This window comes from Puma concolor, chromosome E1 (genome assembly GCF_028749965.1).
Source record: "Puma concolor isolate L17-30 chromosome E1, mPumCon1.1.hap2, whole genome shotgun sequence".
Classification (NCBI taxonomy): domain Eukaryota; kingdom Metazoa; phylum Chordata; class Mammalia; order Carnivora; family Felidae; genus Puma; species Puma concolor.
Genome location: NC_141680.1, coordinates 62,975,149 through 62,997,990, shown reverse-complemented (window position 1 = coordinate 62,997,990; position 22,842 = coordinate 62,975,149). Strand labels below are relative to the sequence as shown.

Genomic DNA, 22,842 nt, shown 5'->3' with positions numbered 1-22,842 from the left:
CTAGAAGGGACTGGGCCCCAGCTTGGGGTCGGTGGCAGGAGGGGGTCAGCGGGCCAGAGATCTGTTTTTTACAAATGAATGCAGTCACCCCCACAGTAGTAAACCCACCTGCAGAGCTACTGGAATCCCGTTTTCAAGTGAGGAAACCCGCCTGGGGCACGGAGCTCCTGCCCAAGGCTGGTGTCCCCCAGCCAGAGGTCCCCAGCCCCCCTTGCACTCCTGGAGTTCCCGAGGGGACAGGCCCGACTGGAACAGGGGCGGACCTCTGGGGGAAAGGCCAAGGCTGTCCCAGAGGTCAGATTGATAATGGCAGGCAGCTCCTGAGGAATGTAGCTGGGGTGTGTCGGGGGGGGGGGTCACACTCCCCCAGAAAGGGAGGCGGGGTCTGTCCTCAAGACCTCACCCACTGAGCACCCACCGTGTTCTCCGTGTTCTGCCCCTTGTGTACTGGTGGAGGGCGCTCCCCAGATATCTCCCCTGGGGCCTGAGAAGGTCCCACAGCACACCCAGCGTGTGTGGGGGGACCCTCACCCCCCCACCGAGGATGACGGAATCAAAAACGATGAAGGGCGAGGACTACGACTTTTAAAGCGAGCGATGTTGGTGTTCTTTTTCTTTAATTTTTGTTCTTGAAAATTACAGTAGTGTTTCTTGAAATTAAACGTTTTTCCCCTTAAGAAGGATTGCATAAAATGTTAAGAAAAGGTACACGTGATGCTATCAACCAGCTACTACTCCAAAATTAATTTCAAGTCCTGTGTAGTGAGAACATTTCTATAGATCTTTCGACAGAGAGGACACCTACTCAGATAACCACACTCCACACTGCCAGGCTGTTGTTACCTGAGCATCCAGAAAAAACAAAAACGGCCCCCTCTTGTTCACAGCCCAAACGTTTGCGGAGCCTCTGGCCACTGCTGCACAGGGTGGGTGTGAGCCTCCCGGCGGTGGCCTCCCGCGGCAGCTCCTGGAGGCCGGAGGTGGGGGCCGCGCAGTCAGAGGTAGAGTCATAGGCCCAGAAACGCTAGGTTGCTCACTCGAGTCTCCCAGCTCCCCCGTAGCGGATCGAGACCAGAGTCCAGGCCGTCGGACTTCAGACCCTGAGCCCACTGGCCCAGACGAGTCCCGGCTGCGGGTGCCTGCAGGCCCCAGGCAGCGGGCGGCGGGGCGGAGGGTGCAGGGGCCGTGCCGACCGTGTGGGGCAGCGACGGGCTGGCGGGCGTGCCCCGTCCGGGATGATGCCGTCCTGCTTCTGCTCCTCGGGGGGGGGGGGGGGGGGGGGGGGGATGGCCGACGAGCCAGATCTTCCCGTTTTCCAAAAGAACCGGAAGTCTTGCTTTTTACATAGAACGTTTTCGTTTTCGAAAATTGGCAACTAATTAAAAAATCAGAGTGTGGACCAAATCGCAGCTCAGTCCGCGAGCTACGCCTGCGGTGAGCCAGATCCAGCCGTGCCTGGTAGCGTGTGGTCTCGTAGCCGGGAGCCTCGTTACCACGTTCACGATTTTACACGCTTGACAAAAGACAAAGAAAATGCTCCGATGACCCGGACCGGCCAGATCGGCCGGGTGGGCTCCAGAGAGAGGCCCGGCCTGTGGCCAAGGGCCGTCCCAGACTGGGGCGTCAGGTGACTGCTGGTATAACTGGGGTTCCCTTTACTCGAGGGTCGCGGTACGTTCCCGCGTGACCATACTGCAGGGCAGGCGCAGCAGGCCCTCCTGGCCCTGTCCACCTGTCCGTCCCGTGGTGTGTCGCCTGCCTCTGGCTAGGGCTGAGTGGGCCCCCGGGTGCCATCTCATCTGTCCCCTTGTGTTCTTGAGCAGAGACCGCTCCACGCCTTCTCTGGAGGGATGCGTGTGCTTTGGACCTTCCTCTGAAATCGGATTGATTTGGCCGTGGCTCTGAGGACATGAAAACGTACCGTAGGCACGGGACCTTAGAGTTACCTTGTCCGCACACCATCAAGACCAGGAATACTGCCATCTGACCTCCCCACGGTCGTGTTTGCGTTTCTGGTTGAGCGCAGGAGGGCAGGCTGATGGCCCAGCACTGTTTTTGAGTGATAGCCACCTTGTGATAAGTAAGAAAAGCTTAAAATCACATAGAGTAGGTGACCTCAGAGAACAGCTTGTGGTCCCATTGTAAACGCACCTGGAACATTACATTCTGTTCTTTGGCACACTAACCAGAGAACGCTCCTCGGGTCTGAGAACCTTTCTGGAATGTGAGCGGCAGTGAGGTGGGCAGCCGCGGCAGAGCCTTGTGAGACCTCGCTCGGAGACCAGCAGCCCGAGCCACGGGGAAGGAAGCCAGCTAGGGCCGGGGAGGGCTTGTCCTCTGCACCAGAAAGATGTCCTGATGCAATCGCCAGTCAGGGCTCGTTGGCTGGGCTCCAGGAACACAAGCTGGAAACAGGGCGAGTTGCTTCCCACTGGAGGGCTGGCACGCACGCCCACCGACCACTGCCGCAGAGACCTCGTGAGGCAGATCGGGTTGGGAGCTGTCCACGAGAGCGGGGAGACTTACTCAACACTGTGACTGTGACGGTCCCAGGACCCCAGGGGGTGGCAGGTCCTGCCCTCACTGCCCAGCACCCTTTATCTCTTTGGCTCTGCCTGTCACTGCTGTCAGGACAGGAGTGGATGTGAGCGCCCGCACACCAGTGAAATCGCCACAGGTTGGCGTCTGCCGCCCCTCAGCACCATTGTGATCACGGCTAAAGAAGGTCCCAGAAGCAGCGTTCTGGTCAAAGGAGGGAGCGGCGCTGTGTTCTGAACAGTTGAGCCACGCCAGCTGCCTGCCCATGCCAATTATTATAACCTGAGGCTTTTTTTTTTTTAATTGTTTTTTAATGTTTATTTATTTTTGAGACGGAGAGAGACACAGCATGAGCAGGGAAGGGGCAGAGAGAGAGGGAGACACAGAATGTGAAGCAGGCTCCAGGCTCTGAGCCATCAGCACAGAGCCCGACGCGGGGCTCGAACTCACAAACTGTGAGGTCATGACCTGAGCCAAAGTCGGACGCTTAACCGACTGAGCCACCCAGGCGCCCCTATAACCTGAGGCTTTTTAAGAAGTGCAGAGTATCCTCTAAACTTCTTGAGAAGCGTCGTCAAGTAGATCTTTGTTGGCTCTTCTCTTGACCGTACTGTGGTGAAACATTTACTACCACTTGGGAAACGACTGGTATTGAAATAACTTTTACAACAAAGTAAATACTTTAAGAAACGGTGAAATCGGCTTATTCTTCCGCGGTATGTATTCTGGGGCCACAGCACGGCTAGCCCTCATGTCTTCAGGCTAGGCTGTTACAAGGACTAGACTTTAACACCCCTCCGTAAACAACTAGAAAGTTGGGCAAAATATATGAAACGACTGTTTTCGGACATTGGCCAACAGCACAGGACTGTGGTCCGTAAAAGAAGGAAGACCAATGAGGCAAGTTCCTGGACCCCCTGGCTTTCTGTCTGAAGGCAGTTTCTGGGCTGCAGTCATAGGGAGGAGGGTGCCAAATGGAACTCAGAAGCCGTGCTGAGTTGGGGAAATGGGAATTGGAGTTTGGGAAGGCAGATGGGGCTGGCAGTTGCAGGACAGAGTCCAGAAAGGAGGGTATATACAGAAGAGAACTCCAGAAACCTGCATAGACATTCTCTTGAGTCCTCACTGCGTGTTAGCCCCAGATGTATAGAAGAAAGCTCCACAGTTCCAGGCAAAGGAAAGACAAACGACTTGTAAGCTGAACCATTTCCAGAGCTCTCACAGGGTAGGGAGATATTCAGTCAGAGTGCTGAGTCCCCATCAGCACCTTCATTCAGTGGAGACATAGAGAAGTCACACGTCCGTAGTAGGGTGGGTATCTCTGGAATGAAGGCCCATGTAGACTTAGCCTAGACAAGCTTAAAAACAGTCTTCGAAATGACCAACCAAGGAACCTAACTGCCTGTCAAAACAAAACCCAGCATTCTAGAACAAAAGTATTTTTCAAGAAAATATTATATTACAGTGCCTAACACCTAATCAAAAATTATAAGACACATGAAGAAACGGGGAAACGTGATCCATTTGCAAGAGGAAAACCAGTCAGTAGAGGCCCAGAAATAACAGAAATGAGGGAACAAGCAAAGACGTTTAAAGAACCGCAATGACTGTATCTAAGTATTTTTCAAAAAGCATGTACATAATAAGATTGGAAACAGGAGAGGCACCAAACAAAACTCGTGGAGATGAAAACTCTGATATTTGGTAAAGAAAGCCCATTGGACGGAATTAACCCAAGAATAAAGATGGTCGAAGGAAGAACAGAGAACTCGAAGGAATAGGAATAGAATCTGTCCTAAATGATGCACAAAGAGAGAAACGGGGCAAGAGAGAACAGCCTTGTCCCCATGACGGAGAGTGTCCATCAGTCTAACAGAAGGGGGAGGGATAGGGGGAGAAAAAGTATTTCAAGATATAATGACCAGATTTTCCCCTAAATTTGATGCAAACTCTTAACTCACAGACCCAGGAAGTGCAGCTTCCCCAAGCAGCTGGCTAACCACACACGTGAGCTTGTCACCCAGGGAGCATCGTAATCAAGCTTCTGAGAGTCCGTGGTAAAGAGAATCTTAAAAGGAGTCAAAGGAAGAATAAAGGACACATCACATAGAGATGAACAAAGATGGAATGAAGACTTTTCTTCAGAAACTGTGCAAGCCAGAAGACAAAGTCTCATCAGGTTTAAAGTGCCGAAAGAAAGGAAAAGCTGTCGAGGTAGAATTCTATAGCTAGCAAAAATAGCCTCCAAAAATTAAGGCAGAATAAGAACTTTCACAGACCAACAAATCTGATAGAACTTACCACCAACTGACCTGTACTACGTGGACCGTTAGCGGACACTCTTCAGGCTGAAGGAAAAAGGGACCAGATGGAAACCCGGGCCAACAGAGAGGAATGCAGAGAGGCCTACATTTTTCTTTAAACACCAGTCGTTTAAAATACACCTGTTCACAATGTGTTATGGGGCTTGTGATGTATGTACAGAAGCAAAATGTATGACAGACGGCACACGTGGGAAGGGGAGGAGGAGGTGTGCCCTTGGGAGGCTCTCACGCATGACATTGTGCAGCGTTGTGTCACAGCAGAACGAGAGAAGTTACAAACGCACGTCGGAAACCACAGAACAGCCATTCTGAGACGAGAAGAAACAACAGCAACAAAGAAGTATAGCCAGTAGTACGGTGATGCAGAGAAAATGGAATAAAAAACATCAATCCCAGGGCGCCTGGATGGCCCAGTCAGTTAAGTGTCTGACTCTCGGTTTCGGCTCAGGTCGTGATCTCATCGTTCATGAGATCGAGCCCTGCGCCAGGCTCCACGGTGATAGTGTGGAGCCTGCTTGGGATTCTCTCTAAACGAATGAATGAATGAATGAAGCTTAAAAAAAAATCAGCCCAAATGTAGCCCAAAAAAGGAGGAAAAAGGGAACAAAGGACAGATGGACAGATAAGATAAATAGAAAACAATTTAGCAAGAAGGTACATTTATTTTATTATTATTTTTTTAATCTTTATTTATTTTTGAGAAAGAGAGGTAGTGTGAGCTGGGGAGGAGCAGAGAGAGAGGGAGACAGAGAATCCGAAGTAGGCTCCAGGCTGCAGGCTGGCAGCACAGAGCCCGATACGGGGCTTGAACCCACGAACCGCGAGATCATGACCTGAGCCAAAGTCGGATGCTCAACTGGCTGAGCCACCCAGGCGCCCCAACAAGGTACATTTAAAACCATCATGTTGAGGGGCGCCTGGGTGGCTCAGTTAGTTAAGCGTGTGACTCTTGATTTTGGCTCAGGTCATGATCTCACGGGTTCATGAGATCAAGCCCCACATCAGACTCCACACTGAGCATGGAGACTGCTTGGGATTCTCTCTGTCTTCTGTCTCTGCCCCTCCCCCACTTGTACACATGTGCACACTCCCAGGATAAATTAAAAAAAAAAAACCCACTTTAATTGTAGACACAGATTAAGAAGGCTGGATGGCTATTTCACATCAGGCAAAGTAGACTTCCCAGTAAGGAATATTAACCTGAGGTAAAAAGGGACGTTTCATGATGATACAGAAGTCAACTCATCAGGAAGGCATAACAATCCTAAATGTGTGTGCTCCTAATAAGAGAGCTGTAAAGCACATGCGATTTAAAAACACAGAAATGAAAGGAAATCCAGTAAAACCTTGGATCACAAGTAACTTGTTCTGCGAGGGTTCCGCAAGACGAGCAAACATTTCTAATAAATTTCAACTCGATAAACCAGTGAGGTCTTACAATACGAGTCATACGTGACACCGAACGTCACATGATCACAGCTGAACCATTGGTCCCTCTCCCCCTCCCTCTCCCTGTCTCGCTGCGGGACTGTGGATGATCATTTCCCATGCTCAGATGCTGGGTCTCAGACCACGGTATTTGGCTGAAATCAGTGATTTTTCAGAACGTTGGAAGGTGCCCACAACTGGCACTAGTGTATTTTTGTCACTTCAAAGCACCTGTGGACAGTCCTTTGCATTTCCGGAAAAGAGTGAGCTTAGGAATGCTTTGCTTCATTCTAGGTCAGGCTGCCTGCAGATAGAGACCCTTTCCTCTGCTGCCTCATTGCCAGTTACATTAAATACAGAATATGACAAGAGGTTATTAATACTGTACTGAGTCAACATCCGTGTAAGTGTATACAATGGCCCCCATGCAGGAAAAGGTTGAACAGAAAGGGGGTAAGAAGAAGGAGATGCTTACAGGGGAAGTTTAGAAGAAAATCATCGAGAAGTACGAACGAGATACGTGAGTGGCCAAAACGGCAAGATGTTATAAGAAGTCTACGTCTGCCTCTTGTCTGCATAGAAGGAGGAAAGGGCAGAGGAATCCCTCACTTCAAATGAGGTTAGGGAGATGTGTAAAATGTGGGAAACAGTGCAAAATCTTATAGAAAAGCACCACCTGAATAAGGCTGTAACAGTGTGAGCAATGAGTGTTTAACAACAATGCAATGTCACATTTCCGCGAAAGCCTCAAAAGGGGGCAAAAGCAAATGTCATTGGATAGGTTTCTAGTCAAAACTGCACGAAAAGAAAAAGACTCCATTGAGCCAATAGATAGCAGTGATTCCATTAGCGATAGTGAAAGTCGTCCTACACAATAACCCTCCTCTCGTCTCCCTCACACCAGCCACGAAGTTTTTCAAAGTTAAGTGCAGGTTAGTTTGTTGGTTTTTTTCTTTATATTTTGTAGTTTCCTTATTATTTTGTATTATATTACAGTATTGTAATCATTTTTATGTGAATATTTGGCGGTTGTGGAATGAATCATCTGAGCTTCCATTATTTCTTATGGGGAAATTCTCTTTGATATACAAGTGCTTTGGATTACAAGCATGTTTCCAGAACGAATTATGCTCACAAACCAAGGTTTTACTGTATAGAGAAGTCCATAATTATACCTGGAGACTTTAGGACTTCTCTATCAGTAATCAACAGAACAAGTAGACAGAAAAATCAGTGAGGATATAGAGGATTTCAACATTGTCAACCAGCCTGACCCAAATGACAGGTGTGGACCCCTCTAAAAACAACAGCAGAATACAGATTCTTTTCGGGTGCATGTGGAACATTCGACAGAATAGACCATATATATTGAGCCATAAAACTAGTCTCAGTAAATTTAAAAAGATTGAAATCATACAGACTGTATTTACTGGCCACAAAACTATTAAATTGGAAATCAAGAACAGAGCAGAAAAACGTCCAAAAAATTTGAAAGTTAACAGAACGCTTCTATTAATTTTTTTTTAACATTGATTCATTTTTGAGAGACAGAGTGTGAGCAGCAGAGGGGCAGACAGAGAGAGAGGGAGACACAGAATCCGAAGCAGGTTCTAGGCTCTGAGCCGTCAGCACAGAACCCAATGTGGGGCACAAACCCACAAATCGTGAGGTCATGACCTGATCTGAAGTGGGACGCTTAACCGACTGAGCCACCCAGGCGCCCCTAAACAGAACGCTTCTAAGTAACTCATGGGTCAAAGAAGAAATCACAGGTAGTAGTTAGAAATTTAAGCCTTTAAATGCTTCTTTGAGAGAACACTGGTCTAAAGTCAGTAATCTACACCGCCACCATAAAAAGCTAGAAAAATAAGAACAGATTAAATCCAAAGTTTATGGAAGGAAAGAATACGGATAAAAGTGGGGAACAGTGAAATAGAGAGGAGAAAAATGATACAGGAAATCAGACCAAATCTGATTCTTTGAAAAATATCAACAAAACTGACAAACGCGCAGTGCTGTTGACTCAAAACGGTGGCTCTACAGATTGTGTCGTGAGTGAAAGGGGGGGATGTCACTGTAGGTCCTGTAGATATTAAGGAGACGACACTGCAAGAAGAACAACCACGTGCCGGTAGTTTGGCAAGTTGACCTACATAAAATCGGCAGAGTCTCCGAAAGACCGAAGTTACCGAAACTGACTCAAGAAGAAATAGAAAGGTGAGCAGGCCAGAAGAGGAGGAAGCCAGCAGATGCAGGCTAGACAAGAACTCCCTTGGTCTGACAAAGGGCTCTTTGAGAAAGCCCGCAGCTGGCGTATCACCGAGGGCAAAGGCAATGCCAGCGCTGACCACTTGCACCCCACAAGGTGCTGCCGGCCCCAACTTTGGCATAAAGCAGAACAAGAGTGGGGGTGGGGGGGGACACACATGCAGAGTGCCAAAGAAGTAAAGCTGTGTTTATTCACATACTGTGTGATCAGTACATAGAAAATCCTAAGGAGCCTTAAAAAAAAAAACAAAAAACCCTATGAGAACTAAGAAGCGACTTTAGTAAAGGCCCAGAATACGAGGTCAAGGTGCCACATCGGTTATCTTTCTGTACATAGCAATGAGAATTGGAAGGCAATAAGAATGCCATTTACAGTAGCATCCAAAACTATGGAGTCCTTAGGGATATACTAAACGAAGTATCTGTGCACCAAAGAAGACCATTGCAGAGAAAATTAGGACCTAAATAATGGAGAGACATACCATCTTCATGGACTGGAAGACTCGGTGTGAAGATGTCATTTCTTCCAAAATGTGTCTATACACTTACCACAATCCCAGTCAAAACACCAGCAGGCTTTTTAAAATTGAGATCAAAAATTAAAACTTACACAGAAATGCAAAGGATGTAGAATAGCCAAAGCAGTCTCGACAAAGAATGAAGTTGAAGGATTTTACTTAATCGTGAGACTCAGGGTAAAGGCACAGTGATCGTGACAGCATGGTTTTGGCAAAGTGTACACATGTCCAGGGAGGAGTGGGTAGACACACACACACACACACGCACACACACACACTGATTTTTTGGTTAATGCAAAGATTCTATGGTAATTTAAGGAGAAAGGATAGTTGCTTCAATAAATTGTGCTGGAGCTACACATGCACATGGGGGGGAAATGAACCCCGACCCTTCCCTTATACCAAATACAGAAATGAAGCCTGCGGGGCTCATTCGGTTGAGCGTCCAACTCTTGATCTCAGCTCAGGTCTTGACTCGGGGTCCTGTGAGTTCAAGTCCCACGTTGGGCTCCGCCCTGGGCATGAAGCCTGCTTAAAAAAAAAAAAAAAAAAAAAAAAAAAAAACAAAGTCTATTATAAGCCTAAACATAATAGCTAAAACTATAAAACTTCTAAAAAAAAAAAAAAGCACAGTAGAGAATCTTTGTGACTTTGGATAGGCAGAGAGAGATCCCTTGGGGTACAAAAAGTCTGAACCATAAATGAAAACACTGATAGGTGGGACTCCCATCAACAGTGCAGAGTTCCGCTTGTCCAGTGGCGCCTTGCGGACGGCGGGAAAACGAGGTTCAGGCTGGGAGAGACGCCGTGTGCGTCAAGGACGTGTATCCAGAACATACAAAGTCGATAAGAAACAAATACAATAAAATACAGCGAAACTCCTTGAAAAGACAATTTTTGAAAGATTTTTTTGTATTTTTGGTTTTTGGAGGGTTTTTATTGAAATTTTAGTTAACATACAGTGCAGTATTGGTTTCAGGAATAGAATTCAGTGATTCGTCACAAAAGAAGATAATTAGGTGGCCAATAAGCCCACAAAAGATGCTTCACATTATTGGTTATCAGGGAAATGCACATTGAAACCACAACGATGTGCCCCTACACGTTGGCTCGGATGACCACAAGAATTTCAAGGCCTGACAATACCAAGTGGTAGAGGGATGTGGAGCAGTGGGAACCCAAACACACACTGTGGCAGCACCCAATATGGTGCCACTACTCTGGTAAGCGGTTTGCCAGCTTCTTAACAAGTTACACGTACGCTCACTGCACGACGCAGCCGCTCCGTTCTGAGGTAACCGTGCAGAAGAAATAGAAATATCCAAGCTCTGGGACACCTGGGTGGCTCGGTCGGTCGAGCATCTGACTCTTGATTTTGGCTCGGGTCATGATCTCACGGTTCGTGGGTTCGAGCCCCACATCGGGCTCTGCGCTGACAATGCGGAGCCTGCTTGGGATTCTCTCTCCCTCTCTCTCTGCCCCTCCCCTGCCCACGCTCTGTCTCTCAAATAGAAAAAAAAAAGAACTATCCATGCACCCGGAGACTTTAGCATCAGTGTTCACAACACCTTCATTCATGACCTGCCCACATAGGGGGCGACACAAGTACCCACCCCCAGATGGATGGGATACCCAAGGGTGCCGCCGTGTAATGGAACGCTGCTCCCCAAGTAAAAGAGCTAGCATACCCAAGACAGCATGAATGAATCCCAAGAAACATTTCTTTGGTCTCCGGAAGAACCAGACTTTAAAAAGCACCTAGTGTATTCTAGAAGGCCGGTCTGACCAGTAGCAACAAAAGGCCGGTCAGTGCTCGGTTGGGGCTGCAGGGTGATGAAAACGTTCCGTACATAAACGCCGTTGAAATGTACACTTAAAAATGGGCGCATCAAAAAAATTTTTTAGAGCTTGAGTCTGGGAGACGGGCAGAGAAGGAGACAGAGACAGACCCAAGCAAGCTCCACGCTCCACACAGGGTGTGACATGGGGCTCAATCCCGTGACCCTGGGATTAAGACCTGAGCCGAAATCAAGAGTCAGATGCTCAACTGACCGAAGCACCCAGGTGCCCCAAATGGGCGCATTTTGTTGCCTGTAAGTTGTAACTCAGTAGGAACTTTTTAATTGTTTTCTTTAATCTTCACTCTTGAGAGAGAACATGCGTGTGCGTGTGCAAGTGGGGGAGGGGCAGAGAGAGGGGGACAGACCTCCCAAGCAGGCTCTGCTCGGACAGCAGCGAGCCCGATGTGGGGCTCGAACTCACAGATTGTGACCTGAGCCGAAGTCAGACATTCAGCCGACTGAGCCAGGCGCCCCGAAACTGTTTTTAAAATAAGGAGCAGCTGCAGTCCGCGTCACCCACACATCAGGGAGCAGCTGTGGTCCAGTGAAGTTTCCCGGCGAACGTCGCCGTTCAGTGTCTCCTGCCCCACGGCCACGCATTTGTTCTCCGTTCCTAGCATAGGGCAGCCAAGCGCGTCACAGCAGAACGGGCTCCCCCACGGTGACACCACCATCCGCTGGTTGCGGAACCCTTATCAATTTATCCGGCTCTCCTAATTACTCTGCACGGTGGAAGCTAGGAGCTCCCCGGGGAAGGCCATTACCGCAGGCAGGGCCCTCCCAGCGGCCCGGGCTGCTCAGGCCTCAGGAGTCCCTGGGCCGCCGCGAGGGTGAAGGAGCCTCGAGCTCCTACCCTCGTCCCGGCCCGAACTGCCGACACCTCAGGCCTGCACATGAGATCCGGTTTGAAGAAATACCTCGACTTAAAAAAAAAACATTAAGCCCAGTTTATAGAACAAACCCGCTTTCGCTTTCTCTCTGTGGTTTTTTTATTGAAGTCTAATTGGCAAACGATCTCCTATTAGTTTCGGGTGTAACATCGGTTTTCTGGGCTCGTAAGCGGTTTATTCCATTTCTGGAGAACACTGCACAGTTAGGTCACACCCCTGTCCCCTTGCTAAGGAAAGGCCACCGGGAACCAGCAGCCCCTCCAGCCACAGATGTGATAAGGGACCTGGCTGCGTTCCAGGGAGAGCTCACTTACGAAACCGGAGGCAGTCTTGTTTGGAGTTTCGTTGCCTTTCCGGATACTACACTCACAAGGTGGGTGCGGCTCTCCGGAGAGGTTCCCGCACCCACGCGGCAGGCATCTCTGCCACTCGTGAACCTGAAGGTGGTGAGGCCGGGTTCGCCACTAAATGTGACTGCTGCACTTTTAAAATGCAGCCTTTGTCAAACTAAAATTGTCCCTTATACTCCTGATTTACTAAGTGTTTTCATCACAAATAGGTGTTAAGCCTGATCAGGTTTGTTTTTTTTTTTTTGGTGTTGATCCTGGTAAACATTTTCTTTTTCACTTATTAGTGTGGCAAAATATGGTGGTAGATTTTCTGAAAATAAGCCAGCCTTGTGTTACTGAGGTAAACTTTACTTGATAACGGTGTTATGTTTTAATACTTGGTTGATTTGATTTGATAATGTTTATATATAGTTTTTGTAGCTATGTTTACAAGTTAAATCGGCCTGTAAGTGTCTCTTGCGTTGTCCTTGTATGGTTTGGGAATAAAACTGGCCAGGCATCTCGCACTCTTTTTTACTTTTCTGAGTAATTTAAATAAGATGGAAACATACTGTCCCTTGAAAATCTGGTTTCTGTGAAAATTCAGTAGAACCCCCTGTGAAGCCATCTGAGCCTGGGGCCTTTGGGAAGAGAATTACGCAACAGTTCAATTTCCTTAATAGTGACTGGATATTTCAAATGCTGTCTTTTGGTTGTGATTTTTGAGTTTTCTGTTGTTTCCAGGTTTTATCAGTGTATTAATGGGTAGCTGTTGTTAACACTCACTTGTGCCCAGTTATCCCCTGCTGTGTTTATTTGCTCCCCCTTGTTTGGATCAGACTTGGCAGAAGTTCTCGTCACCACAGGCAACAGTTTGGGCTCCGTTGATGTTCTGTATGTGGTTTTCCTCGGGGCTTCTGTTTTACTGAAGTCCGCCTCTAACTTCACAATTTTACGTCTTGTTTCCCTCAGTTTGTTGTGTTGCTTTCTCTCTGGCTTCTTCTGCTGGAGGTGTAGCTCACCTCCTTGCGGGTGAGCTGCTGTGGTCCCCAAGAAGTGGGTCTCAGCTGTGTCCTGCAAATTCTGGGACTCAGTTCTGAATAGTTCTTAATTCATTTCATGGATTCCTTTCTAACGCAAGGATGAATCCATAATGTGGTGTCAGTTTCACATCTGAAGGGACCCTGGAGGGTTTGGTATTGGTGTCTAATTTTATTGCATTATGTCTGGAAGGAATTGAGACTTGCTCTATGGCAAGTCTGATATGTGGTCCGATTCTGCCTATGGTCCATTTGCTGAAGAAGAAATTCTATTCTCTGCCTACCAGTTTAGATGTCTGTGTGTCTGATAACCCAGGCAAATCAATTCGATTAAGTCTTTGCCACCTCTGCGTGGGTTTGTCTGTCTGTGAGCGGTAGGGACAAGTTACAGTCTCCATGTGCCTATGCTGAATTATCTGTTTTTCCCTTGTAGCTCTGTCAGTTGTTTCTGAAGCCAGACCTGTACCAGTACAGAGGCCTTATTCCCCGGTGATGACACTTGTTGTATCGTGTTTTATTTTTTTAGTTTTAAATTTTATGTGTCTTATTTTTTTTTTTTTAACATTTATTTGCTTTTGAGACAGAGAGAGACAGAGCATGAACAAGGGAGGGTCAGAGAGAGAGGGAGACACAGACTCTGAAACAGGCTCCAGGCTCTGAGCCGTCAGCCCAGAGCCCGACGCGGGGCTCGAACTCACGGACCGCGAGATCGTGACCTGAGCCGAAGTCGGACGCTTAACCGACTGAGCCCCCCAGGCGCCCCTTGTGTGTCTTATTTTAAATGGGTCCTCCACACGACATCTCATGGGACCTTGGGTTTTTTTTTTTTTTTTAATTTTTTTTTTTCAACATTTACTTATTTTTGGGACAGAGAGAGACAGAGCATGAACGGGGGAGGGGCAGAGAGAGAGGGAGACACAGAATCGGAAACAGGCTCCAGGCTCTGAGCCATCAGCCCAGAGCCTGACGCGGGGCTCGAACTCACGGACCGCGAGATCGTGACCTGGCTGAAGTCGGACGCTTAACCGACTGCGCCACCCAGGCACCCCTGGGTTTTTTTTTTAATTAGTCTGAGAGTTTTTTATCTTCATCAGCAAGTTTAACTTATTTGTATTTATTAAATTCTTACCTCTGGGATTTAATTTTTCTGCTCTACTTTCTTTGTTTCCTTCTTCCACATTCCTGTTTTTCATGGGAAAAGTCCAGCTGGCTTCTGCTGTGTTACAGGTTTCGTGTTCTGACTTTGTCTTAGTGTCACTGATTCCCAACCACGTTCGTGCAGCCCTGCCGGGTTCCGAGACTCCCCCCTCCCCCCCCCCCCCCCCCCCCCGGCTGGAACCCTCACGTTGGGTCGCTGGTGTCGTGCTCAGGGTTCTGATTTCCCTGTTGCTCAGGCCCGTTGTAGCTTCTTCTGGATCTGTTTCTCTCCTTATGTCAGCACTTCTCCCGAGAGGGTTTTCAGTGTAGATCCTTCTATAAAACCGGGTTTGTTTCCCCCGTGCTTAACAAACCCTTGTGTCTGAGTCCCTGCAGGTGTTTAGAGGTTCGTGTCTGAGAACTTGGCACAAGGACGCGGAGGCCTCGTGTAAGTTCTGCCTCCTCCAGAGTCCTCCGCCGTCACGCTCCAGGAGGACACCCTCCGGCCCTGCGGTGGGTGCAGGAACAGCGTGACTGTGACTGGGAGGGAGGGGCTTGTTCCTGTGCCTCGGGAAGGACAGTGACAGGTATTTCCAGGGCGTCTTCGGCTCCTGTGACCAGGTTTCCGGCGCATGGCGGCTCCACCACACGTGCTCTCTGCACCACCACACGCGCTCCTCACCTGTATTTCAGTTTGCCGGAGTCACCGCAGTCCCGACGACGCAGCGTCACACACGGGCACGTGGGATGCCTTTGTTTCAGGCCGTTGATGGAACCGCTACGGATGTGCGGCTTTTGTAGCTCACTCTGTGGCCTGGTCCCCGTGGGGATGAGGGAACCCTGTGGACGAGCGGGAAGCCCAGCTGCCCGCAGAAGGGGGCACAGCTCGGGGGTTCACACCCCACCAGGCGCTGTCCTGTCTGCGGCATTCACGGTTCACTGACCCGGGAGCTAACGCAGGCCAGCAGCCTTGGCCATTTGCCCGCAACATGCTGGACAGAGGAGCTAACCTGGCCGAGAGGCTAACCTCTGGCCACTGACTCACAGGATGGTAGTGGCTCAGTGCTCTGGTTTATGTGCCCCTAAAGCAGCATGCACAGAAGCCGGGGAGGTTGGGAACAGGTCCCCGATCACTACGGGAGGCAGACAGGGCCTTTCCTAGGAAGGCTATTGCATTTTCTGATACGAACTTTCACCTCTGAGAGCCAGAGTGATACTGCCTGGGCGTCCACATGGTGACCCCAGGCCCTGGAGCCAGCCCCCCTTTTCTGTAGAAGAGCCTGTTCTGGAAACCTCTGCTGGAGAGCACCCAGAAGCACTGCAGGCCGCTGAGGCCGGAACGTGGTTCCGCCGGCCCCTCCCAGAGTGGTTGGGCAGGGGCCGACCCTCTACCTTCCGGCCCAGGGGGTAGGCGCTGTGCCGGGACTGATGGGAGCAGGTGCTGTCCGGGAGCACGGAGTCCGGAGCCCGGGACACCTAACCTCCAGCCAGATCCTGGGCTGGGCACCCCCGGCTGGGCCAGATCACCGGTCCCTGCAGCCCTGCCGTGTGCTGGCCTCCTGTGTCACAGACCAGCCCACAGGTAGCTGGCTGGAAGCTGAGCCGAGCTCGGGGCCCCGGGCTTCGTGGGCAGAGGGCCGCCCTGCCATCTGGCTTCTCCTAGGCTCACGTCTCAGGTCAGAGATGGTGGGGTGCGGCCCGAGGGTGGGGGAGGAAGCACACATTCATCAGATTTGCTTTCATTTAGCAAGCACCAGCACCGCGGCGGAGGCCATGAGCCCGGTCCTGCCTCCCCAGGGAGGCTGGGGCCGCTCTTCCGTGAGGAGCCAGGCAAATGGGAACTGCCCAGACTTGGCACTGACTGCCCCAGGTTCAACTCGTGATACAGCAGTCTCCAGTTGGTTTGTCTCGGCTGCTTCCTCCAGGCGGCCTGCAGTGCAGGCCACGCTCCTCGCCTGGGGGGTGGGCGCCACCCGCTTTCCCTTTGCGTTGGTCGCGGGTGGCGGGCAGGCCTCCACACAGCCCCTGTGGAGGATGAGGCAGGCGCGTGCACAGAAAGCTTCGCTCAGAGCCCCGTCTGGCTGCGCGTCGGGACTCGGCACACGTGACGCTTGTGCTCGCGTGCTCAACCCTGCCAGAGGGGAAGGCCCCTGGGAGCCGCCTCCGGCCGCCCTGCTGCCCACCGCAGCTGAAATCCAACAGCGGAGGAGGCCCGCCGGCCACCTGATGGAGCTGTTCCTGCTCTTGGCGGCTCTGTCCCTTTGCCGCTCCCCCTGGGCTACCCGAAAGCAGCCGTGGGGTCCCGAAGGCCATCATCAGACGTCCCGAGAGCAACCTGAGGACCTGGTCCGGTGTGGGGAGGCCTGTGGCCACAGTGGCTCACGGCGCCTTGAGCACGATGGCAGCTTGTGTGCCCATGGCCGGCCGAGGGGCCGTCCTCCCAAGGGGCCTCATTTTCGTGGAAAAGGAGAGTGTTGCCTCAGCCGCTCACAGCTGCTCCCCTGCCAAGAGGGGCGGAGGGCAGCTCACTGCCACGGGCGGGGCGGGGGGGGGGGGGGCGGCATGAGGACCAGCAGCCTCTAACGTGTGAGGGTCCCCGGCCACCTGGAGCAGTGAGAGGGAGAGAGGGAGAGGGACAGGGAGAGTGAGCGACAGAGGGTGAGCCTGCCTGGCTGACGGGAGAGGACCTGCCACGGTCCAAGTGGACAGTGCGAATCTTACCTTGTGTACCTAGTGTTTAGGCTTAGATCTGTGGGAAGGAGGCAGATCAGAACCCGCCCCGTCCCATCTGGTCGCCCCTGGCCTTCCGCCATCCCCACCCAGCTCCTCACAGGCCTGCTGTCCGAACGCAGCCCCGGGTCCTGGGTGAGGGCCGAGACAAGCACGGCCCCGGTGTCCGGAAGCCGGTTCAGCCTTTGCACACCTCCAGCGTGCTCTCCGTGCCTTCTTTCCCTTCTGGGGCCCACAGGCTTCTTTCTGCTGTCGCCTCTGCCTTCCAGGTTGGGGGCAAGCCAGGCTTCATTTCCTGGCCACCGCTCTCTGCTCCCTCCCTGATCTCCAGTTCTCGCTGCTGCCCTGGCCCTGCCCCCCACCCCTGCACCCACACACCTGCCACCCACCCGCCCCACCTCAGGCCTCTCTCAGCACCTCTTTCCTGTGCAGCTGAGCTTCAGGCCCTGGAGAGGGCACAGAGTCCACGTGGAAGGCAGGGACTGCTCTCCAGGTCCTGCCTGCCCACCTTGGACAAGGCGGCCCTGGACGAGGCCAGAACTGGCCTCTCTTTTTTTTTTTTTTTTTTTTTTAATTTTTTTTTTCAACGTTTATTTATTTTTGGGACAGAGAGAGACGAGCATGAACGAGGGAGGGGCAGAGAGAGAGGGAGACACAGAATCGGAAACAGGCTCCAGGCTCTGAGCCATCAGCCCAGAGCCTGACGCGGGGCTCGAACCCACGGACCGCGAGATCGTGACCTGGCTGAAGTCGGACGCTTAACCGACTGCGCCACCCAGGCGCCCCCAGAACTGGCCTCTCTTCAAGGCCTGTACTCATGGAGCATTTCCCCTAAATTCCCTTCCTTAGGGCCCCAGTGTGCTCCCAGGCCCAGGACGGGAGCCACGCTGGGCCACACTGAGAGGCCCCAGTAGACAGGCCTGGGTAAGCTCAGAACCGGGGGCAGGGGGAGCCCTGAAAATATTAGGAAGGAGCGATTAGGGGTTGGTGCTGGGGGTTAACCTCAGGAAGGAAGGGGACAGCACAGAGATGCTGGTATGTTTCACAAGGAGGTTGGTCTGTGATCAGTGCCCCCAGCCCAAGGCCAGGAGCAGCTCGAGGAAGGATCTGGGGTCTCCTGTTCACCCCCCTCCACCTGCTGAGTCCAGGAATGTGTGCCCGGAGCCTCTGCACCAAGGGCGGACAGCAGTTCCTGCAGGGTCACTCAGGTCAGGCCCAGGGCCCTGGGAAGAAGCTTGCAGCTTCTAGACACGCGGGGTCGGGAAGCCAGGCTACTCCACATCCGCTGTTCGCTAGAGGCTTGGGTTCCATCCCAACATGCCGGGAAGCCTTGGAAGGTTTTGGGGAGTAGGACATAATCTAATTCACAACCACTAATCAAAAAGGGGGTTTGGGATGAGGGGCAAGGAGACTGAGAAGGGCTGAACCCAGGGGCGCGAGGGCTCCCACGGAAGCAGGTGCGAGGTTTCTGTGGGAGCAGCGTCCGTCAGCGTGTCAGGTGACACGCGGGGGCGGGGAGGGGACGCTGAAGGCCCAGAGGGACCAGCCGAGGCTGCAGCCAGCCAGAGACCTTGTCCCTTGTGTCCAAGACTACGGCTGGGACTTGAGGCCTGCAGCACCCCCAGCCCCAGGGGAGGCTCTGGAGAGCGAGGACAGCCCTGGGCCCGGCCCTTCCGGCAGTCTTCCGAGGCCCAGGTGGCATGTGCTCAGGGCAGCTCGCCCCCCTCCCCGCCCCAGGCAGCATCCCCAGGTCAGAAGGGGGCTGAGCAGTGGCCCTGAGCACCCAGGGAGCTGGGACCAGCGCCACCCGTGTACATAGGGTCCCGGGAGCCTCCGAGATGGGGACCGGTTCACAGCTGGAGGCCTCGGGCAGCTCGCTGAGCCTTCCCGAGGGTGGGAGCTGGGCCAACTGCACACAGGAGGCCAGTCCTGTGCTCAGACGCTGAAGCCTGATGAGGACCAGAGAGCAGAGAGAGAAATCCCAGGCCGGGCTCTGCAGAGTGGCTCAGGCAGGGATCAAAAGGGCAGCGTGGAGGAGGCCGCGTTTCCACAAAGCAGCCACAGGCCTGCTCCAGGGCACACCTCAGGTTAAGCAGGGAAGACACACATGATGGTCATGGGGTGTGTGCTGGGGATGAACGGGCCTGACCTGTCCGGCTTCATGCCTGAGCCCGGACTGCTCTTGCCCGGGAGGAATCTGCCGCCTCCTCAGGGAGGGCTCCGTGGGCAGTCTTCTTGGCCTTTCTCCCCAAGGCCGCACATGGTGCCAACACTGTTGCGGGGGGGGTGGGGGGGAGCCCCCCAGGGTTGTGACCCTGTCCCTCCCACTAACTGCTGCCTTCCAGAAGGAAACCAAGCGGATCACGGGACGGAGAGGGGGCAGGGTAGCAGGATGGGGCTGCCTGGAAGTCCGAGCCTGCGGGTTTGCTTGTAGGATGCAGGCCGGGAGAGCATGTGCACAGGAGGAACGGGTCTGGAGTTGGACAACCAAAGACACAGGCCCTTCCTTCATGAGAGAGAAGCAGCCATGGCCTTGGGAAGCAGAGAGGGGCACGGGAGCGTCCAGGGACCAAGCGCACCACCGCCCCACCCCAGGACCCCGGTGATCGCAGGCCAGGCACTAGGAGAGCAGGGCCTGGCCCCAGGATTCGGTCCCAGGGCGTAGGAGGGAGACCTAAGGGTGTGTGACCCTGGGGAGGCTTCAGGGAAAGGAGCCAGGTGGCTGGAGATGACAGAAGGGGCTCCGGGTGAGGGCCAGGGGCCCGAACTGCAGCTCATAGCACTCGGGACACGATCGGGAAGTGCAGTGGACATCACCGGCTGCAGGCCGGCCCTCTTCTGTCCCATCCGCCCGTCCTCAGGTCTCACCCAGGTGGGTCCCCACCATCCAGCATTCCCCGCTCATGCTGTGTGCAGTCCTGTGCTGGCCGGGCCCAGCCACCCTGGGCAGATGGCACGCGTGTCCCCCATGTGTCTCACGCGTGAGATGCTGCTGCCAGACCCCGCCTTTCCCCATCTGTACACTCTGGGGTGGTGGTCCCGTCCAGCGCGGACCCTCCTGGGGCTCTGGAGGTCCTGGCCCTCCCTGCTGGGCCAGCTCACGAGAGGGAGCCACTCTAGCTTGTCTCTTATAACTGCTTCTTAATAACAACTTTTTTTTTTTTTTTTTTTTTTTTTGCGCAAAAGAAATACATCTGTAGTTCTAAAAGCTTGGCAGATAAGAAAAGCCTGAAAGACAAAAGTCTCCTACCTCGCCCTAGTGCAGATGCGCTGTTGTGGGTGCTTTGGAAGGGTGGCCCCGGAGTGTCAGCCCATGCCTGTGATGCGTGGTCCGGCTCCCAGGTCCTTGGCCTGTGCCTGGCCGTGTGTGTTGGGGCTGCTGGGTGGCTGGAGGTGCCTGGCAAGCATGGCCAGCACGCAGAGGGCAGCTGGCAGCTGGGGAAGTGCCTGAGACCGGCCACGAGTCAACCATTAACCTCGGCACCCCCCCCCCGGGACCCATTACAAAACAGTCACGGCAGGGGATGACGTTTTCAGGGCCAAATGTCCAGAGTGCCCAGTGGAGGGGCAGGCCCGGGCCCTGCGGTGCAGCTGGAGAGCACGTGCCCACAGAGACCTCGTGTCCCAGGACCCCAGGGCACAGTTGCTGCCGTTGAACGGCTTCCCTGGAAGGACCTCTGGGCTGACGGGCTGGGGTGACAGTGCCCAGTGTGGGGGTGTGGGTCCCACCGGCAAGAAACACAGCGGCTCGTACTCGGGGAGCCCAGCTTCCTGGGCACCCGGCTGCCTGCCCCTTCCTGCCCCTTGTGGTGTGACGTGCTTTTCTCTTGCTGTTCTTCCGGTAGAGCTCACAGCACCTCCAGCAGCCGACAGCCTCAAAGACCCTGAAGGGAGCCCCGTGGGTGCACAGGCTGCCCTTGCCATCGAAGGGGTGAAGGCAGAAGCCCAGGCCAAGGCCAGGCCCGCCAGAACTGCCAGGGCTCACCCTGCAAAAACTAAATGCTGCCAGAGGCCCCCCAAGATCCGTAACTACAACTTAAAGGACTGAGTTCCCCTGTCGGAGCTTGGGGCCCCGAGCTTCGATCGCGCGGCAGGGGTGCGTGTGCGCAAGCACCCATGTGTGCACGAGCGCGGGGTGCAGGCAGAGAGCTTCGGAGCAGGCGCCCCAGAGCCACCGAGGTGCCCCACTGACCAGCCTGGAGCCATTAAAGCCCATGCCTCCCGTGCTCTCTCTGGGCCGTGGAGCTGTCTGCTTGTCCCCCTTGGGAAAGGGCATCAGCGTGTGAGTGCCACGTGAGAGGAGTCCAGGCCGGCCTCCACGGCGGGGGCGTGGGGGGCGGTCACAGGCACCACGGCCCCCCCAGAACCCGCTGAGGGTGGTGGGGGACACGGGGAGCAGAATGCCCGCACACGGAGTGCTGTGCGTGTGAGGGGCCCTCCTGGGAGAAGTGAAAGCTGGGGGTCAGGGTGCGCCCCCGTGGCCAGTCCGGGTCCCCGAGCTCTGGCCTGCGTGCCGGGGCGCTCACATCAGGGAGCTGCTGTGGTGGACGTGGCCCTTCCGGTCCTCAGCCGGCCCCGTGAGGCCAACACGGCGGCGGGTCACTCCGGCGCCTCCCACGTCCACCCCGCAGTGAGGCATTCCTGACGCCCAGATGCCTGGAGCCGGGCGCCCGATCCCCTGGGCTCCAAGCACCGCAAGACCACGGCCTCACCTCGGTGCCCGAGAAACGCCCCACGTCGTAAGCGCGCACCCCTCACACCCGCGGGCGCATTCTGCAGTGAACTCAGCAGTTGGGACCACGGTCCCTGGTCTCGGGGGTCAGCGTGGGGGAGGCCAGGGCATGTGCTGCCCCCTTCATCCAGAGCCCTCGGCCTTTTTGTCCCCTGGCGTCCACACCTGGTTGGCACAGCCAGAGCACTCCTTGCCTGCAGCCGTGCTCAGAAACGGAGACAGCCTGTCCCCAACCCCGGGCAGAGCGTGGTTGTGCCCTCAGGGGGCCTGGGCGCTCTGCACTGAGGCTTTCCCTTTTGGGGCTGCCGGCTGTCACTGAACCGGGAGGACAGGAGAGGGCTGCCGGGCGACCTGTATGCATCACGTGGCCTTTGTGGCTTCAGTTTGCCCTCAAGTAAAATGTGAACGGCATCATCTGCCTGCCTGGCTCACAGGTGTGGGGGGTGTGCAGACGCACGTCACAAGGTGAGGCCGCGAACGGTGGTGGTGGTGTTTGTCCGACACAGCTGCCTGGTGCAAGACCGAGGGGTCACAGGCCAGGTCCCAGTGGCTTGAAATGGCCCCTGCCCCATCTTGTGCCTCTGTAACGTGCTTCATTGAGCTCCATGTGAACACACAGGCATGGGGGGTCACCCTTACTGCAGGCTTGTCCTAGGGGGCCACACTTCCAGGAGCCTGACCAGGCAATGGAGGGTCATTCCCAACATGCCAAGAAAAGCAGCAGCAGCCGGGAGGCGGCCTTGCCCAGGGGTGGCAGGAGTCCCGGTGCTCTGCTGTTTGTAGAAGTGGGGCACGGCCGTGTGACTTCCTTATGCTGAAAAACTGGGTAGAGATGTCCTGTCACTTCCCATGGAGACACCTTAGAGCCCGTGAGCAAGTCCCTGAGCCGTCTCTGTGGTACAGACCCAGGCCCTCCCTCCCAGGCTGTGTCACCCTGGAAACAGCCCCCATCACCTGGGCCCCTGGCAGGCAGCAGTGACTAGCAGGAAGTGAGCCTGGGATACTTTAAGTCACCAAAAGTCCCGAGTATTGTGCAGCACGGTCCAGCCGGTCCTGACCCGGGGTGC

The 22,842-nt window shown here is 53.7% G+C and overlaps 1 protein-coding gene across 1 annotated transcript in view; it reads left to right on the top strand.

Moving 5' to 3' along the window:
- CCDC57 (coiled-coil domain containing 57) overlaps nucleotides 1–21,270 on the top strand; it is a 104,634-nt gene extending 83,364 nt beyond the window's left edge. Inside the window, exon 20 of the mRNA XM_086688294.1 lies at nucleotides 20,889–21,270. Coding sequence (XP_086544420.1) covers nucleotides 20,889–21,091 — 203 coding nt within the window. The 3' untranslated portion in view covers nucleotides 21,092–21,270. The remainder of the gene's footprint in view (nucleotides 1–20,888) is intronic.
- The last annotated feature ends 1,572 nt before the right edge of the window (nucleotides 21,271–22,842 follow it).